The sequence below is a fragment of the Phocoena phocoena genome, chromosome 3, assembly GCF_963924675.1.
Source record: "Phocoena phocoena chromosome 3, mPhoPho1.1, whole genome shotgun sequence".
Taxonomy (NCBI): Eukaryota; Metazoa; Chordata; class Mammalia; order Artiodactyla; family Phocoenidae; genus Phocoena; species Phocoena phocoena.
In genome coordinates this window covers 40753411-40774684 of record NC_089221.1, presented here as the reverse complement: position 1 = coordinate 40774684, position 21274 = coordinate 40753411, and the positions used below count along the sequence as shown (strand labels likewise).

Below are 21274 nucleotides of genomic sequence, written 5' to 3'. Positions count from 1 at the left end.
CCAGACCTCTTGTTAAATAAGGCAATCTCTTTTACTGATTTGTGGTGGTCTTTTCACAGCTTTCTAGAAACTAAATGAGAGTACCCATTAACATGAAATAAGATGAGATCAAGCCATGCCTTAAATAATATCAGATTGGTCAATGATTATCAGAAACGATTAAAAATAACAGTACTTTATAGCTTTGAAACCTACTTTCTGAATTTGCAGTACCTATCCTGAATGTTCCTACAGGAAGGAGAAATGAGAGCTAGAATTCTGCTGTTATCAACAAATACAAAGCACATTTTCCAAGGGTAAAGAATCGATGTTCCTTCTGATCCCTTTTTCCAAAACATTCTGTGGCAATGGTTTTACTAAATATCTTAAGACGTCTACATATCAACATATTGTTCTTTCATGTTGGCTCTCCATCTAGCATGTCTTATCCAAAATCAAGCTCAAACATTTAAATCTCAAGATCTGGCTTGCTAGGAGGGATGGTGAGAAGACACTGACTTCATACTTTCTTGAGAGGAATGAGGATTTGAAAAGTAAACACTCACAAGAAATCCTCCCGTTCCCACGTTCCTTGTCAGTGTCAAGCCAAGGCTCATGTTGGTTTTCATCTCAGTAACGTTGGAAATACTCGTGGAAGCTTTCAAAGGGGAGAAGATTTTTAAGAGTGGTTAAACCATCATTTATTTAAAGCCATTTTTTTCAATGTACACTCAGGTTTACATGTAGCATTGAATTTAGTGCTCGTGTTATATAATGCAGTGTATGGAAATGAGATGCCTTCAGTGATCTGGCAGCTCATTTAAATATGTGATCACATCTGCAGAATGTGATCCTAGGGGGTGGAGTCTGCAAAGGTCATGGTGGCTCCAGCTAAAGCTTTATTCTGGATTGGAAAAAAATATCCTTAAAGTGTTATCAAAGAATGCCGTATGGTAGAATCTGGCTCAAAGTAATAGTGAATGAACTTTAAAAGGAAATCATGACACTAGCATGTAGAATAATAGATAAATCTCTCCAACCTTCTCTCTCCCACTCAAATAGGGCATCATCTGCTGTATCCATTCTTGAGCTACTGAACACTGAAATTCTTCTCAATAATATCATTATTTTCTCATATCCTCTAATCTCTGCCAAGGTGTATACATATATATATACACATATAGGTATACATATACATAAAACTACGCTGTTTATGTATATGTGTATACACATAAATTATGCTAAGTAATCTGCTCATATGTATATATACATATGCATAAAATTTCTAAAATAATAAATATATATATAAGGGGTGAGTATTCAAAAGTTTTATTATATAGTTTATTCCCCATTTCCCAGGATACCTGTTTTAAAACTTCACCCTTCTTCTCAAGCCTCCAAACTCAGCCCAGATCCCATCACTCTCTACTGCAAAGAAGATAATCACACTTGAAGGATAATCTCAACTTCTCTCATCTTTACCTAAAGGTCCTTCTAGAATTCTGACTTCTCTCTTTCCTTTGTGTTTCAGAGAAGAGAGCATTCTTCCTCAGACTCATTTTCCCAGGTACCAGAGACATTAATTCCATCCAGTTAACTTTATTCTTGACCAGTAGTCACTCCCTTTTTATTGCTTCCTTCCACTCTCGCTACAAATAGGATCATCTCTTTTTTATTAGAAAAATTGTCTCTTAATCCTGCTACCTTATCAAACTATTTTCCCAATTCTCCTTCACTACTTAACTTCTGGAAAGAGAGGTCTACTCTTGTGGATAATTAAAACACCAATTGCAAACAATTACAAAGAATTCCAAACTGTGAATTTTTTTTAGTAGAATGAAATCATTTAGACATGACCAGAAATAGTGTTCCTCGGCACGCCCAAAATCAGCCCTAGTACTGATGTTTCTATACTTAATGGTTTGTTTTGAGGAGGGAGAGAAGTATGGATAGTCTCAGATTTCTATAAGTAACCAGCAAAATAATCCTACATGTCAGTGGAAACCAGTCCACAGTCTGGGGATAGATGGCCCAGGAGGCAGCACGTTTCCCATGCATCCATCTTTCTTAATCAGGTCATCAAACTGTGTTGGAAATTTGAATACAGCTGGGCCCCATATGACTACAGACATAAAGGCAACAAAAGTTGTCTATATTCCTTAAACACAAAACTATGATTGGTTTTGTTGTTATTTTTCAGCTGGGTATGTAACAAATGAGATTTTGTTATGTGTAAAATAATCACATTGCTAATTATAACTTACTTTGCAAATTCAGTTTTTCACATGCAGTGGTGGATAGATCAACAGGACATTTATACACATCTCCCATTCGGTTCTCAGGAAAGCCACTCCATGGTGAACCAACCAGTAACCTAGAAATGGGGATTTTATTTTCCATTAGACATAAAGTGTTAGCTATAGTTTCTTAAAGATAAAGCTGACCACAAAACAGTAAAAAAAAAAAAAACAAATTTAAATTTTTAATAAGTGAACAGTTTCTATTTGCTCAGCTATAATTTGCTCTCCTTCTTTTCCGCTTAGCTGATCAAGATCCTTGATGAACATCTACAGTACAGCTGTCTTGCCACACACCTGGGAGGTCTCTCTAAAGCAGTTCTGTCCAACAGAAATATAATGCAAGCCATAAATGTGGGCACATATGTAATTTTAAGTTTTCTAGTGGCCACATTAATAAAACAAAAAAGCAACAGGTGAAATTAACTTAAATAATATATTTTATTTAACTCAATATATCCACACTAGCATGCAATCAATATTAAAGTTATTAATTAGCTATTTGATATCCTTTTTTCCACACTAAGTGTTTGAAATTCAGTGTGTATATTTTGAGCACATATCAATGTAGACAAGTAATACTTCGAGTGTTCAGTACCCATGGGCGGCCAGTGGCTCTTTGGTCAGCATAGCTCTAAAGAATGAAACGATACTAAAAGCTGAAGTGAAAACTAACATTTGTCCAGTGCTTTCTATGCCCTAAGCACTTTTATATGTTATTTAGGGAGCAGATGAGCTATCTAAATGGCTTTATGCTTACTGTCTATAAAAGGGAATCCTCAGCAAAAATAAAGAGCAAGTGTACTGTGGGGCTCTCCTTATGTGTATCATGTTTATAGCCGGAATACAGAACACTGAGGTCAGAGACGGGTGCTAACATCTTCCCTTTGGTTAGTTCACTTCCGACAGAGTTTTTCCAGTAAGAGACTATGCATTTCTCTGTAGAACCACTCACTCGACATTTCTGGCCACAGAAGAATGGACAGAAAGAGTCCATGTAACAGCCTGATCTTTAGAAACTCCTGTATGTTACTCAGCAGCATCCAGTGACTAAGGAAGCATATTTGACTGAACATTTTTTCCTTGTCAAAGTTGGGAAGGATTAGATTATTGATCTATGAAACTTAAATTCTTTCATGTCGGGCTTCCCTGGTGGTGCAGTGGTTGAGTCCGCCTGCCGATGCAGGGAACACGGGTTCGCGCCCCGGTCCGGGAGGATCCCACATGTCACGGAGCGGCTGGGCCCGTGAGCCACGGCCGCTGAGCCTGCGCGTCCGGAGCCTGTGCTCCACAACGGGAGAGGCCACAGCAGTGAGAGGCCCGCACACCGCCAAAAAAAAAATTCTTTCATGAGGCTTCTGTCTAAATATTTTAACATTACTGATTAAACAACATGTGCCCAATTAAGTGCTACAGTGGATAAAAAAAGTCTAAGGTACATTTCTACTAACTTAGTAAAACTGTTTAAAATACATAACAAGTAAAATAATAATCATACAGGGCTTCCCTGGTGGCGCAGTGGTTGAGAGTCCACCTGCCGACGCAGGGGACACGGGTTCGTGCCCCGGTCCGGGAAGATCCCACATGCCGCAGAGCGGCTGGGCCCGTGAGCCATGGCCGCTGAGCCTGCGCGTCCGGAGCCTGTGCTCCACAACAGGAGAGGCCACAGCAGTGAGAAGCCCATGTACCACAAAACAAAACAAAACAAAACAAAATAATAATCATACAAATGAGTAGAAAGATATGAATAAGTTCCCCTTCCTGAAAAATAGTAAAATGGTCTAAGGAAGCAAAAATGGACATCAGGGCTTCCCTGGTGGTGCAGTGGTTGAGAGCCCACCTGCCGATGCAGGGGGCACGGGTTCGTGCCCCAGTCCGGGAAGATCCCACATGCCGCGGAGCGGCTGGGCCCGTGAGCCATGGCTCCTGAGCCTGCGCGTCTGGAGCCTGTGCTCCGCAACGGGAGAGGCCACAACAGCGAGAGGCCCGCGTACCGCAAAAAAAAAAAAAAAAAAAAAAAAAAAATGGACATCAAAGGATGAGGCTGGTAGTCAGCATTCTTAACAGAGGGAACACTATGAACAACCATGGAAAGAGGAAAATACAAATTATTTTGAAAGAGAGTTAATGATTCAGTAATAGTCTTCTCCCCTTATTCATCTTATACAATTATTTTCAAAATAATATTTTACACAGCATTCTAGAATACTTTTTTTGAATATTCGTTTTATTTATTTTCTTTAGTTTTTTGGCTGTGTCAGTTCTTAGTTCTGGCACACGAGATCTTTGCTGAGGCATTCAGGATCTTTCGTTACAGCGCGTGGGCTCTTCATTGCGGTGCACAGGCTTCTCTCTAGTTGTGCCGTGTGGGTTTTCTCTCTCTAGTTGTGGTGTGCAGGCTCCAGGGTGCATGGGCTCTGTGGTTTGCAGCACGCAGGCTCTCTTGTTGAGGTACACAAGCTCAGTAGTTGTGGCACAAGTGCTTAGTTGCCTGGCTGCATGTGGGATCTTAGTTCCCCAACCAGGGACTGAACGTGCGTCCCCTGCATTGGAAGGCAGATTCTTTACCACTGGACCACCCGGGAAGTTCCTAGAATACTTTAAAACAGCAAACTTTGATTAAGGTTAGAGTTGAAAGTTTTTGTCTTCTTCTGAGCAGATACTTTACCTAATTTACCTGTTAAAATACTGCTTATAGAAATCATCAACAAAACAAAAAGACAACCTACTGAATGGGAGAAAATATTTACAAATGATAAGACTGATAAGGGGTTAATATACAAAATATATAAACAGCTCATACAACTCAACATCAAAGAAAAAAAAACAATAAAAAAAAAGGGGAGGGAGGAACGTCAAGATGGTGGAGGAGAAAGACGTGAAGATCACCTTCCTTCCATAACTACATCAAAAATATACCTACACGTGGAACAACTCCTACAGAACACCTACTGAATGCTTGCAGAAGACCTCAGACTTCCCAAAAGGCAAGAAACTTCCCACATACCTGGGTAGGGCAAAAGAAAAAACAGAGACAAAAGGATAGGGACGGGACTTGCACCAGTGGGAGGGAGCCGTGAAGGAGGAAAAGTTTCCACACACTAGGAAGCCCCTTCACTGGTGGGGATGGAGGGTGGGCAGGGGGGGAAGCTTCGGAGTCATGGAGGAGAGCGCAGCAACAGGGGTGCAGAGGGCAAAGTGGACAGATTCCCGCACAGAGGATCAGTGCCGACCGGCACTCACCAACCTGAAAGACTTGTCTGCTCAACGGCTGGGTCGGGTGGGGGCTGGGAGCTGAGGCTCGGGCTTTGGAGGTCAGATCCCAGGGACGGGACTGGGGGTGGCTGCATGAACACAGTCTGAAGGGTGCTAGTGCACCACAGCTAGCCAGGAGGGAGTCTGGGGAAAAGTCTGGATTTGCCTAAGAGGCAAGAGACCATTGTTTCAGGGTGTGCGAGGAGAGGGGATTCAGAGCACCGCCTAAATGAACCCCAGAGACAGGCATGAGCCACGGCTATCAGCGTGGACACCAGAGACGGGCATGAAATACTAACGCTGCTGCTGCAGCCACCAAGAAGCCTATGTGCAAGCACGGGTCACTATCCACACCTCCCGTCCTAGGAGCCTATGCAGCCCGCCATTGCCAGCGTTCCGTGATCCACGGACAACTTCCCTGGGAGAACACACAGCGTTCCTCAGGCTGTTGCAATGTCTCGCCAGCCTCTGCCACCGCAGGCTCACCCTGCATTCCAGTTATAACTACCATATCCCTCCCTTCCCCTGGCCTGAGTGAGCCAGAGCCCCGGAATCATTGCTCCTTTAACACCCTCCTGTCTGGGTGAAGAACAGATGCCAAAGGGCGACCTACCTGCAGAGGCAGGGGGAAATCCAAAACTGAACCCCAGGAGCTGTGCGAACAAAGAAGAGAAAGGGAAATCTCTCCATGCAGCATCAGGGGCAGCGGATTAAATCTCCACAATCAACTTTATGTACCCTGCATCTGTGGAATACCTGAATAGACAACGAATCATCCCAAAACTGAGGCGGTGGACTTTGGGAGCAACTGTAGACTTGGAGTTTGCTTTCTGTGTCTAATTTGTATCTACTTTTATGTTTATCTTAGTTTAGTATTTACAGCTTATTATCATTGGTAGATTTGTTTATTGATTTGTTTGCTCTCTTCTTTTTTATATGTATATGTATATATTTTTTTCTTTTTCTTTTTGTTATTGTGTATGTGTACACTTCCTTGTGTGATTTTGTCTGTATAGGTTTGCTTTTACCATCTGTCCTAGGGTTCTTTCTGTCCATTTCTTTTTAGTATAGTTTTTAGTGCTTGTTATCATTGGTGGATTTGTTTGTGGGATTGGTTGCTCTTTTTTCTTTTTAATTTATTTAAATAATTTTTTTATTTTAATAACTTTATTTTTATTTTTTCTTTCTTTCTTTTTTATTTCTTTTCTCCCTTTTCTTCTGAGTCGTGTGGCTGACAGGGTCTTAGTGTTCCACCCAGGTGTCAGGCCTGAGCCTCTGAGGGGGGAGAGCCAAGTTCAGGATCCACCAGAGACTTCCTGGCCCCTCATAATGTCAATTGGTGAGAATTCTCCCAGAGATCTCCATCTCAATGCTAAGACCCAGCTCCACTCAACAATCAGTAAGCTCCAGTGCTGGATATCCCATGCCAAACAACTATCAAGACAGGAACACAACACCACCCATTAGCAGAGAGGCTGCCTAAAATCATAATAAGGTCACAGACACCCCAAAACACACCACTGGACGTGGTCCTGCCCACCAGAAAGACAAGATCCAGACTCACCCATCAGAACACAAGCACCAGTCCCCTCTACCAGGAAGCCTACACAGCCCACTTAACCAAACTTACCCACTGGGGGCAGACACCAAAAACAATGGGAACTATGAACTTGTAGCCTGTTAAAAGGAAACCCCAAACACAGTAAGTTAAGCAAATTAAGAAGACAGAGAAATACACAGCAGATGAAGGAGCAAGGTAAAAACCCACCAAACAAATGAAGAAAAAATATGCAGTCTACCTGAAAAAGAATTCAGAGTAATGATAGTAAAGATGATGCAAAATCTTGGAAATAGAATGGAGAAAATACAAGAAACATTTTAACAGGGACCTAGAAGAGCTAAAGAGCAAACAAACAATGATGAACAACACAATAAATGAAATTAAAAATTCTCTAGAAGGAATCAATAGCAGAATAACTGAGGCAGAAGAATGGATAAGTGACCTGGATGATAAAATAGTGGAAATAACTACTGCAGAGCAGAATAAAGAAAAAGAATGAAAAGAATTTAGGGCAGTCTCGGAGACCACTGGGACAACATTAAATGCACCAACATTCCAGTTATAGGGGTCCCAGAAGATGAAGTGAAAAAGAAAAGGACTGAGAAAATATTGTGAAGAGATTATAGTTGAAAACTTCCCTAATATGGGAAAGGAAATAGTCAATCAAGTCCAGGAAGTACAGAGTCCCATACAGGATAAATCCAAGGAGAAACATGCCAAGACACATAGTAATCAAACTATCAAAAATTAAATACAAAGAGAAAATATTAAAAGCAGCAAGGGAAAACCAACAAATAGCATACAAGGGAATCCCCATAATGTTAACAGCTGATCTTTCAGGAGAAACTCTACAAGCCAGAAGGGAGTGGTAGGACATATTTAAAGTGATGAAAGGGAAAAACGTACAACCAAGATTACTCTACCCAGCAAGGATCTCGTTCAGATTTGATGGAGAAATTAAAACTTTTACAAACAAGCAAAAGCTAAGAGAATTCAGCACCACCAAAGCAGCTTTACAACAAATGCTAAAGGAACTTCTCTAGGCAAGAAACACAAGAGAAGGAAAAGACCTACAACAACAAACCAAAAACAATTAAGAAAACGGTAATAGGAACATACATATGGTTAATTACCTTAAGGCAAACAGATTAAATGCTTCAACCAAAAGACACAGACTGGCTGAATGGATACAAAAAACAAGACCCATATATATGCTGTGTACAAGAGACCCACCTCAGACGTAGGGACACATAGAGACTTAAAGTGGGGGGATGGAAAAAGATATTCCATGCAAATGGAAATCAAAAGAAAGCTGGAGTAGCAATTCTCATATCAGACAAAATAGACTTTAAAACAAAGACTATTACAAGAGACAAGGACACTAAATAATGATCAAGGGATCAATCCAAGAAGAAGATATAACAATTGTAAATGTTTATGCACCCAACATAGGAGCACCTCAATACATAAGGCAAATGCTAACAGCCATAAAAGGGGAGATCAACAGTAACACATTCATAGTAGGGGACTTTAACACCCCACTTTCACCCATGGACAGATCATCCAAAATGAAAATAAATAAGGAAACACAAGGCTTAAATGATACATTAAAAAAGATGGACTTAACTGATATTTATAGGACATTCCATCCAAAAAAAAAACACAGAATACATATTTTTCTCAAGTGCTCAAGGAACATTCTCCAGGACAGATCATATATTGGGTCACAAATCAAGCCTTGGTAAATTTAAGAAAATTGAAATCGTATCAAGTATCTTTTCTGACCACAACGCTATGAGCCAAGGTATCAATTACAGGAAAAGAACTGTAAAAAATACAAACACATGGAGGCTAAACCATACACTACTAAATAACCAAGAGGTCACTGAGGAAATCAAAATATATCTAGAAACAAATGACAATGAAAACACAACAACCAACACCTATGGGATGCAGCAAAAGCAGTTCTAAGAGGGAAGTATATAGCAATACAATCCTACCTCAAAAAACAAGAAAAATCTCAAATAAATAACCTAAACTTACACCTAAAGCAATTAGAGAAAGAAGAACCAAAAAAACCCCAAAGTTAGCCCAAGGAAAGAAGTCATAAAGATCAGATCAGAAATAAATGAAAATGAAATGAAGGAAACGATAGCAAAGGTCAATAAAACTAAAAGTTGGTTCTCTGAGAAGATAAAGAAGACTGATAAACCATTAGCCAGGCTCATCAAGACAAAAAGGGAAAAGACTCAAATCAACAGAATTAGAAATGAATAAGGAGAAGTAACAACTGACACTGCAGGAATACAAAGGATCATGAGAGATTACTACAAGCTACTATATGCCAATAAAATGGATAACCTGGAAGAAATGGACAAATTCTTAGAAAAGCACAATCTTCTGAGACTGAAGCAGGAAGAAATAGAAAATATAAACAGACCAATCACAAGCACTGAAATTGAAACTATGATTAAAAATCTTCCAACAAACAAAAGCCCAGGACCAGATAGCTTCACAGGCCAATTTTATCAAACATTTAGAGAAGAGCTAATACCTATCCTTCTCAAACTCTTCCAAAATAGAGCAGAGTGAGGAACACTCTCAAACTCATTCAATGAGGTCACCATTACCCTGATACGAAAACCAGACAAAGATGTCACAAAAGAACGACAACTACAGGCCCATAGCACTGATGAACATAGGTGCAAAAATCCTCAACAAAATGCTAGCAAACAGAATCCAACAGCACACTAAAAGGATCATACACCATGATCAAGTGGGGTTTATCCCAGGAATGCAAGGATTCTTCAATATATGCAAATCAATCAATGTGATAAACCATATTAACAAAATTGAAGGAGAAAAAGCATATGATCATCTCAATAGATGCAGAAAAAGCTTTTGACAAAATTAAACACCCATTTATGATAAAAACCCACCAGAAAGTAGGCATAGGGGGAACTTACCTCAACATAATAAAGGCCACATATGACAAACCCACAGCCAACATCATTCTCAATGGTGAAAAACTGAAACCATTTCCTCTAAGATCGGGAACAAGACAAGGTTGCCCACTCTCACCACTATTATTCAACACAGTTTGGAAGTCCTAGCCATGGTAATCAGGGAAGAAAAAGAAATTAAAGGAATCCAAATCGGAAAAGAAGAAGTAAAACTGTCACTCTTAGCAGATGACATGATACTATTCACAGAGAATCCTAAAGATGTTACCAGAAAACTACTAGAGCTATCAATGAATTTGATAAGGATACAAAATTAATGCACAGAAATCTCTTGCATTTCTACACACTAATGATGAAAAATCTGAAAGAGAAATTAAGGGAACACTCCCATTTACCACTGCAACAAAAAGAATAAAATACCTAGGAATAAACCTATCTAGGTAGACCTGTATGCAGAAAACTGTAAGACACTGATGAAAGAAACTAAAGACGATACAGACAGATGGAGAGATATACCAGGTACTTGGACTGGAAGAATCAACATTGTGAAAATGACTATACTATAGGATTCAGTACAATCCCTATCAAATTACCAATGGCATTTTTCACAGAACAGAACAAAAAATTACACAATTTGCATGGGAACACAAAAGATCCCAAATAGCCAAAGCAATCTTGAGAAAGAAAAATGGAGCTCGAGGAATCAGGCTCCCAGACTTCAGACTATACTACAAAGCTACAGTAATCAAGACAGTATGGTACTGGCACAAAAAGAGAAATATAGATCAATGGAACAGGATAGAAAGCCCAGAGATAAACCCACCCACATATGGTCACCTTATCTTTGACAAAGGAGGCAAGGATATACAACGGAGAAAAGAAAGCTTCTTCAATAAGTGGTGCTGGGAAAACAGGATAGCTACATGTAAAAGAATGAAATTAGAACACTCCCTAACACCATACACAAAAATAAACTCAAAATGGATTAGAGACCTAAATGTAAGACACTATAAAACTCTTAGAGGAAAATATAGGCAGAACACTGTATGACTTAAATCACAGCAAGATCTTTTTTGACCCACCTCCTGGAGAAATGGAAATAAAAACAAAAATATACAAATGGGATCTAATGAAATTTAAAAGCTTTTGCACAGCAAAGGAAACCATAAAGGAGATGAAAAGACAACCCTCAGAATGGTAGAAAATATTTGCAAACGAAGCAACTGACAAAGGATTAATCTCCAAAATATACAAGCAGCTCATGCAGTTCAACATCAAAGAACAAACAACCCAATCCAAAAATGGGCAGAAGAGCTAAATAGACATTTCTCCAAAGAAGATATACAGATTGTCAACAAACACATGAAATGATGCTCAACATCACTAATCATTAGAGAAATGTAAATCAAAACTACAATGAGGTATCACCTCACAGTGGTCAGAATGGCCATCATCAAAAAAAAATCTACAAACGATAAATGCTGGAGAGGGTGTGAAGAAAAGGGAACCCTCCTACGCTGTTGGTGGGAATGTAAATTGATACAGCCACTATGGAGAACAGTATGGAGGTTCCTTAAAAAACTACAAATAGAACTACCATACGACCCAGCAATCCCACTACTGGGCATATATCCTGAGAAAACCATAATTCTAAAAGAGTCACGTACCACATTGTTCACTGCAGCACCATTTACAATAGCCAGGTCATGGAAACAATCTAAGTTTCCACTGACAGATGAATGGATAAAGAAGGTGTGGCACATATATACAATGGAATATTATTCAGCTATAAAAAGAGACGAAATTGAGTTATTTGTAGTGAGGTGGATGGACCTAGAGTCTGTCATACAGAGTGAAGTAAGTCAGAAAGAGAAAAACAACTACCATAAGCTAACACATATGTATGGAATCTAAAAATAAATAAATAAATAAATAATGGTTCTGAAGAACCTAGGGGCAGGACAGGAATAAAGACGCAGACATAGAGAATGGACTTGAGGACACGGGGAGGGGGAAGGGTAAGCTGGGATGAAGTGAGAGAGTGGCGTGGACATATATACACTACCAAACGTAAAACAGATAGCTAGTGGGAAGCAGCCACATAGCACAGGGAGATCAGCTCGGTGCTTTGTGACTACCTAGAGGGGTGGGATAGTGAAGGTGGGAGGTAGACGCAAGAGGGAGGGGATATGGGGATATATGTATATGTATAGCTGATTCACTTTGTTATACAGCAGCACCTAACACACCATTGTAAAGCAATTATACTCCAAAAAAGACGTTTAAAAAAAAAAAAGGGCAGAAGACCTGAATAAACGCTTTTCCAAAAACATACAGATGGCCAATAGGCACATGGAAAGATCCTTAACATCATCAATCATCAGAGAAATGCAAATTAAAACCACAATGAAATAGCACTTCACACCTGTCAGAATAGCTATCATCAAAAACACCACAAATAACAAATGTTGGTGAGGATGCGGAGAAAAGACAGCCCTCGTACACTCTTGGTGGGAATGTAAATTGGTGCAGCCACTATGGAAAACAGTATGGAGGTTTCTCAAGAAATTAAAAATAGAACTACCATATGACCCAGCAATTCTACTTCTGGGTACTTATCTGGGGAAAAAACAAAAACAAGAACAAAATACCCCACTAATTTGAAAAGATATGTGCACCCCGATGTTCAAATCAGCATTTTTTACAATTTCCAAGATATGAAAGCAACCTAAGTGTCCATCAACAGATGAATGGATAAAGAAGATGTGGTATACACACACACACACACACACACACTATAATACTATTTAGCCATAAAAAATGAATGAAATTTTGCCATTTGCAACAACATGAATGAACTTGGAGGGTATTATGCTTAGTGAAATAAGTCAGACAGAGAAAGACAAATGCTGTATGATATCACTTCTATGTGGACTCTACAAAGTAAAACACACTTGTGAATACAACAAAAAGGAAACAGACTCACAGATACAGAGAACAAACTAGTGGTTACCAGTGCAGAGAGGGAAGGGAGGAGGGGCAATATAGGGGGAGAGGATTAAGAGGCACAAATTACTATGTATAAATAAATAAGCAATTAAGGATATATAGTACAACACAGGGAATATAGTCAATATTTTATAACTATAAATGGAACATAACCTTTAAAAATTGTGAACCACAATCTGTATACCTGAAATACAAATAGAAATAGGATTGAAATAATGGCTATTAGTAAGTCCCAATATTCACTTTAATGGAGGGAGAGGATCATAGAGCAGGATTTGAAGTGCATGTTTGAACATATCTGATGTTCTTCAAATTCATGACAACTCGGAGGAAGTTAGGAAACTTATGAAGACTCTGTATTGTAAAAACTATCTTCCAGCAGCTCGATTTTTCTCCATTTGTACAAATCTCTGGTCTTCATTCCATAGTGGAAATACACAGTATTACCTCTGATCTTTGTGTGCAGGATACATCTTAAAATTTAAGAAAGAAAGAGACTGAAAAAGAATATACATACACACACACACACACATATATTTAATCACTTAGCTGTACACCTGAAACTAACATTATAAATTAACTATACATCAATAAAAATTTCTTTAATAAAGAAAGAAAGAGATAATCTGTCCCTTGCTTACTTTTCCAGCCCTGTTTTCTCCTGGTACATTCCTGAAATTCTGTATTTTAGGCATTAGACTCTGATCTGGTGGAGGAGTTGAGTTCTTCTTGCTTCTAAACCTTCACACATGCTGTTCCCTGCCTGGGAAATTCTGCTCATTAGTTATGTCTCCCATTAGACAACCACTTCTTCCAGGAAGTCATCTGGTTCTTCCACATTTGAGCAAGGTGGATTTCCTGAAGACTTTCATAGCCTCTGAGCCTTCCCTGTCCCAGTTTTCATCACGTTACCCTGGAAGTCCTTGACTCCTGACTAAATTCTCCCTAGAGAGGAAAAGTTCATGGGGACTAGGAATTGAGACTATAGCACTGAGTGACTAGGTGTTGAACAAATGAATGAAAACACAAGTGGATGATTCTACATTATTTTTTAAAAATTTTTATTGGAGTATAGTTGATTTACAATGTTGTGTTGATTCTACATTATTACCTAAGAGAATTCTCTTACTTGAGGAAAAGTTGAGTAGAAAATTTTTAGTTCTGTTTTTATTGAGGAGCATTTCTTTCTGTCCAAATTGAAGAAAAAACAGACAAACAAGAAGAGGTGAAAAAAACTCCACCAAGTTGAGAGGAAAGCATTATATGGTCACTGTTCTGTCTGCTGTTCCTGATTCAGTCTCCACATATCCATGATGTGTCTAACTTGTGTCTTTATTTTTTAAACAAAAGCTGACTGAGGGGTCTGTAGGGAACAACATGGCACCTGATAGCAAGAAACTATAATAGGAAGTGTGGCTTTGCCCCTTTACGTGCTGGGAATTGATATTAATTACAGCAAATCTTACAACAGCTGGTACTGAATGAGAGTCTCTCTGAACATTATTAACTTCCTGTGCAAAACGAGTCTGAGATTATGTTATCTCCATTTTCCATATAGAATCGCTGAGACACAGCGAGATAAGCAACTTACTCATATTCACCTAGGTCGTGAGAGCCAAGCATAACCGATTCTGACGCCCAAGCTCTTGACCCTTAGGCTATTTATTCTCTTTCCGATTGGTGGCAAGAAGGCCTGGCAAAGGGCCCAGGTTGGGAAAACTGTCTGAACAGATGGGTTGGGCTCCAGAATCATCAAGGAGTAGGAACAGGACCCTGAGGGTCAGGCCACACCTACTGAGACGGGGGGGGGGGGGGGGGGGGGGGGGGGCGTACTGTTTACAGACAGGGAAGAGCAGCGTATGTTCAGATGGTCCCAAATGTGGCCATTTGCGTGGCTTCTACTGTGCACCTTTCCCACCCACCCTCAGCATATTCCAGAGAAACACACTGAGAAACAAAAGTTTAGTGTTTCTGACCTAAACTTTAACCGTTTTGTTCCTCAGAGCCTCCAGCAGTAAAGCTGCACCACTAGCTACCTGTTTTCTCAGTGAGAAAGCTCAAAAGGCCACTTGCTGTTTCCCATCGACATTCCCTGGACACTGTCCCCCCACCCTCTCCTATCCCCTCCCAGAATTCATGATTTGACAACCTCGAGGCTCTGGGAGATGATGACATCTCCACCATGACCGTGAAAGTTACCCCCCCACACACACCCCATTCATCAGACAGGAAGAAGAGAAGGCAAGCATCTGTGCAGCTGTGTGCCCCTTAACAAGGAAGTTATGAAAGGAGCTGAGATTCTCACACAGAACACATCAATCTCTGGCAGCGTTACGCCATATTGAACTCTTAACCCCAAACAATGGAGGACAGTGGTAACCAGACCATTTTGGTGACTGCTGAAGAACAGCAAGGATATCCTCATCATGCATGATTCATTCTTTAAATACTGTGAACCACATTAGGAAGTCACAGGTCATACTAGTGACTACAGAGAATGTTTGTAAAACCATTGCTCACCTCCTTTATTGGCAGTGTTTCCAGTAGCTTCTCCTCCTCCCTTGCACCTAGTGAAATCCTTGTTCCTGACAACTCACCCTCACAAGGAAAGGCTATGACATCACCCATGGTTACTCCGAGGGAACTGTGACATTCTCAAATTAATCAGACAGAAAGATGAGGGAGGCAGATATATTTATCTATAAAATTTTATGTAATCAGCTGTAGCAGGAAGAAACATGCCAGGAGAGAATGTTACAAAGGTGTGGAATAGGATACGTTGGTAGGTAAACCCTGCTGAAATGTGGCAAAGCCTCTTTGAAGTTATGGATTTAATTTAATCACAACCAGACAAGGAGCTGCGTGAACAGTCGTGCGTGTTGATTCTCAAAACAAAACAAAATCCCAAGATATAAACTCCTCTTTTCCTACAGTGAAACTGGGAATTCTTCCAAGACTACTTAAAATAACACTTACTGTTCAATTATCTTGTGGGAAAATAGTGATTATATAGAGTTCCAAAACATAGCCAATCTGCCCACCTCCAGTGGAATTCAAAATACTTTGTTTAGTTAGTAAACAGTATTTACGGTGGCTGTTATAAATATCTTCCTTTGGTCTGTGATTTTCTAAACCCTCCAAGCGTTCCTTCGATACTAGAGACTTTTCCAGAGATTATGGACAGAGGTGCACTTAAAAATATTGACTAGGGCAAAGCATGTTTTATTTGATTCAATAAATGTTTTTTAAGATCTTAGGGGGCTGACACGTTGCACAGCTCTAGCAGGTACCATTCCCACATGCATGGTGTGCCCTGGCCTTGTACAGTATACAATCTGTGACGCTGTACCTGGTGGCTAGGCCAACTGTGTGCCAGACTCAATTCTAGGCACTGGGGAGATATTAGAGAGTAAGTCAGTCAAAAATTTATGGCCTCACAGAGGGAGGAAAAGTGGGAAAAGACAGACAATAAGTGTAATAAGTAAGTAAAACATATGGTGATAGTGATCAGTGCTATGTGGGAAAAGTGAGGAGGATAAAGCTAGGAGCGTGAGGTGGAGGGTGTTATAATCTTTATTAGGAGGGCCAGGGAAGGCCTCACTGAGGTGACATTTAAGTAAAGAGTAGATGGAGGGAAAGGAGTAAAACCGTAAGAACCAGGAATAGTCCTGGCTATGGGAACAGCAAGTGCAAAAGCCCTGTGGCTGGACCAGAATGCACAAGGGAGAAATTGCAAGAGATGAGGTCATGCTGCTAATGGGCCCAGATCTTGCAGAGCCTTGTATGAAATCATAAGGACTCAGTTTTCCCTCTGAGTGAACTACGAGAAAGAAAGTCATTGGAGTGTTTTGAGCACAGTAGTTGTATGATCTGACATATTTTAGAAGGATTTTGAAGGTTTCTCTGTTGAGAATGATTGCATGGGGGTAAAGGCAGAACAGGTGAAGTGCTTAGAAGGCACCTGGGATAATACAGGCAAGAGGTGATGCCAGGCTCCTACGGGGCTGGCAGAAGGGAAGGTGGTGACAAGTGTCCTTATTTCAGATATATTTTGAAGGTAGGGCCAGCAGGATTTCTTGAGAGGTTAGTGTTTGAATAATAATAAAAAAAACCCCAAAGGATGACCCCAAGGTTTTCAGCTAGAACTAAAAGCAACCGAGTGGCCATCATCAGATAAGGGGGATACAGTCAGTAGAGCAAGATTTTGAGGCAAGGGAAACTCAGAAGGTCAGGAGGAGGTGTTTTCAGTTGGAGATGTCTATCAGCCATCCATGGTGGTATTTTGTTTGGCATTAGAAGCTTACTATATATAATATCCACATTAAGATGAGAAATTTCAAAGCCTACAGCTTATAAATATAAATACTATTCCTTATATTTAGTTCCAGGCCATTGACAACACAAGGAGTCCGCTGAGTTCCATATGGCTACCTGCTTGGAACATAAAAGGAGCTGGTGATGGGAAGAGTTCACCCGTAAGACTTCACATCTCTAGGAAGGGAGAAGACGGGTAAGAGAGTTCATTTTCAGCTCTTGGCTGGGAAACACTGCAATTATAAATTTAATAGCTAAACTCTTTGGCATATGTTGAAAGGCAGTTTTAGTCTCCTGGCCTCATCATGTTGCCTCAGACTTCTGTGGCTGCCAGATCACTTCCTCAAACAGTGGGATGGCTACACTCTCAAGGTTTTTCAGTTCCCCAGTGCGAAGTCCACCGACTTCATTACTGCTAGAACATCTTAAGCCTACTGTTCTGTCTCACAAAAATCCTGGAAAGTAGCTTTTGCCCTGGAAGCAATTGAATCCATAAAAACTGATTCTGTTACATTGACTCATCCAACATGCAGTTTTCCTGAAGTAAACTCAAAAGCCAAAATAGTCCATTTAAAGTCTTGTGATGGTATAAATTCCACATTCTTGTGCCCCGGCGGGGAGGAAAGGAATGCTTTTAAGGTCACACATTTTTATAAATCAAAGCCCATGAGATAGTACCTTTTAAATAGGTGCTTTGGCAGACGGCTATCAATGCTAAGAACTGGAAAAGCAACCATATTTGTAAACTACTTTACATTTTATAAAGCACATTTTATCCTTTATTTTATTATAAGGATCTTCTTTGATCCTTATAAATACTCTGTGAGATCAAATATTATGACTACTCCTGCTTTCATATAAAGAAACTGACTCTGTCTGATGGGCAGCAAAGTCTAGATCTGCCCTTTCACTGCAAACCTCCAATTCTTTCTGCCGTATTAAGCTGACTTAGAACTCTTCCAGGAGAGCTACTCACTGCTGTCCTGTCACCTGGGCCCTAAGCAAATTAACAAATAGGTTCCACCTGTGCCACTTAGCATTTACCAGATCCTTCTTCAGACGGAGTTGGTGGATGGAAAAGTTTCAGACAAGTAGCCACCAGGACAGTGTGTGTGTGTGAGTCCCAGCACCATCGTGAATGAACTCATTCTAAAAACAGACATTCAGGCATTAACACAGAGGAAAGCTTAAAATGATAAGACTAGCTGGTGAGGCACAGAGGATTTTCACAGATCACTGAAGGTCTCCAGATACTCCAGAGCAGATCTATTCCACATGCAAGTCACAAAAGATGGGCATGTACGTGTGTCCCTATGTTTATGGGCACACATACAAATTTGTGTCCAGAGCAGGGAACATTTCAAGTGCCCTTTCTACTATAATGCAAACCATTTAAAAAAATTAGCCATAAAGATAACTTAACTTAGTGGAAAAAAATTAACAACTATGATGTGACAAAGGTAGGCGAATCAACACTAGAGTGGTCCATGGGGGTCTTAAAGGTACTTGGTTCCCTACTTACCCTGCCCCTACTGCCAGCCAAGGGAAAGTCACTGCTGATAGGAAACACGCCACTTTCTATACCTATATTAATAGTGTTGGTTTAAGTACATGACAGTAGCATAATAATTAGTTATAAAAATGTTAACAGTAAGTTTTTTAAACTTAAAACTGCAAGGATATATTACAGTCAGACTTCTAATGCCTTTGCAGAATCAAAAATATGACTAAGTTAGAAGTTGGTGAAAATAACTAAAATGTAATGGAAGAACAGAAAGGAATACATATGTCATGGATTTAAAATAAAAGCAAACCTCGTGAATAAGCAACATAAGTATGTTAAATGGCACTACCAGGAAAACCTGTCAAGAGAATTTTACCTTTGGAAAGAGACATAAAGGAGGATATTGGCTAACATTTAAAGGCTACATAATGAAAGACGAAGACATGATTATTTTGGAAAAGGGATCAGAATAGCATCCTTGGCCAAGAAGAAGAAGAAATGGACCAAAGCTAAAGTGACAGATGAGAAATGGCCGAGGATGAGGCAGTGGGGGGGAGGTGGGGAGGAACTAGTTATTTAAAATCCTGATTTTCCTCCTGTATATTTTTACAAGGAGCTAATGAGAGTACCTCATATGTGCACAGTAGTTTAGTTTTTGAAGTGTTTTATTCTCTCACAAGGTGCTAAAAACTTCTGGTTTGGTCAGGATGGCATTTTCTTTGTGCTCTAGAGAGGTTGTGTGACTTTCCCAAAGTCACCCAGCTAGTGGTGGGGAAGCTGAGGGTAAAACCCTTCTGCTCTGGCTCTTGACTTATATGACAAATCCCTGTCTATGAGAGAATGAAAAGACAGATGGGAACTGTCATCCCAGGCAACCCTTTTCTGTAACAATTTTTCATTCAAAATGCTAAATGAAGTTTATCTTACTTTATAAAGTTTACATGAAAATTATATTTAAATATTATTTATAAATGCCAATTACATTCTGCCACTTTCTTCCTTGGTTGCTTATAAAAATATGTCCACGTGGAACACCTTACCTCTGTTTGCATTAATCTACCCTATGCTTATTACTTCTTAGCTCTGTAAACTTAGGCAAACTAATAAAGCTTTCTAAGTCTCACTCCTCTCCTCTCATTTGTAAAATGGGTAATTATTTGACAAAGCTCTTAAAGAGTCATCATGAGTACTAGGTGTTTGGCAAAGAATTTACCAGTATTGGTATTACCAATGTACTATACGACATAATCTTTGATGTCTGTTGCAGAATTGAATGTTACTTCTTTATTATTTATCTAAAATTCTCTACAAGAGATATTTTGTACAATCTGTTATATTTGTAACACACATAATGCTTTACTACAATTTTTCTTAATTAAAAAGTAAAAATGGGGACTTCCCTCGTGGCTCAGTGGTTAAGAATCCACCTGCCAATGCAGGGGACATGGGTTCGAGCCCTGGTCCAGGAAGATCCCACATGTCGTGGAGCAACTAAGCCCGTGTGCCACAACTACTGAGCCTGCGCTCTAGAGCCCGCAAGCCACAACTACTGAGCCCACGAGCCACAACCACTGAGCTCGCTCCGCAACAAGAGAAGCCACCACAATGAGAAGCCCATGCACCTCAACAAATAGTAGCCCCTGCTCGATACATCTTGAGGAAGCCCATGCGCAGCAATGAAGACCCAATGCAGCCAAAATAAATTAAATAAATAAATACATTTATAAAAAGTAAAAGCTATACTATATATAGATGGAAGTTTTTTTTTTTTTTGGCTATGGCACTTGTTCATTATATTTCTCCTCTTAAAGAACAAGCATGCACTAGTCCTCACTAGAACAAGAAAATACATTTCTACAACTGGAAATACCCTCAATTCCCAGACAGTCCTTGTCACACAAGTGATTGCAGTGTCCTAAGGTTTTTGAGTCATATAATGAGCTCAAACTGTTCTTGGGACAGGCCCTCAGATGAGACAAACAGAAAGAGTGCATATCACCACAAGATTCCAGGAAATGACTTTAAACATATCACAATCCTTTGTGTAACTGTTTGTGATAAGGATTGCATCACCTACATTCGGACATCCTGTGTATAAAGTGAGGGCTCCAAAGTGGAATGACCTTTTGTGGGTCTCACTCAGGGGAGAAGAGACCACAGCTTTCCATACAGGTAGAGTGCTCTGGTGCTCTATTTGTGAGGTAATCTTGCTTTTAAAGTCATCCAGCTCATGGGAGACCATGGGAAAGTTTCAAGAATTTGCAAAGCCGTATTACTACTGTTTTTAGAATAAAAGTCCACAGTGTAATAAAAGTATAATAAATAAAACTAGCAAAGGAGTCAAGATTATTTTGTTAAAATCTTGTAGATCCCAGTGCAAAATATGCCTATA

The 21274-nt window shown here is 39.8% G+C and overlaps 1 protein-coding gene across 1 annotated transcript in view; it reads right to left on the bottom strand.

Annotated features, from left to right (window-relative positions):
• Positions 1-21274, bottom strand: part of ITGA2 (integrin subunit alpha 2) — a 103658-nt gene that overhangs the window by 51260 nt on the left and 31124 nt on the right. Inside the window, exons 3-4 of the mRNA XM_065873343.1 lie at positions 2244-2353; positions 546-637 (exon numbers count right to left, since the gene is read on the bottom strand). Of these exons, the coding sequence (XP_065729415.1) occupies positions 546-637; positions 2244-2353 (202 nt within the window). The remainder of the gene's footprint in view (positions 1-545; positions 638-2243; positions 2354-21274) is intronic.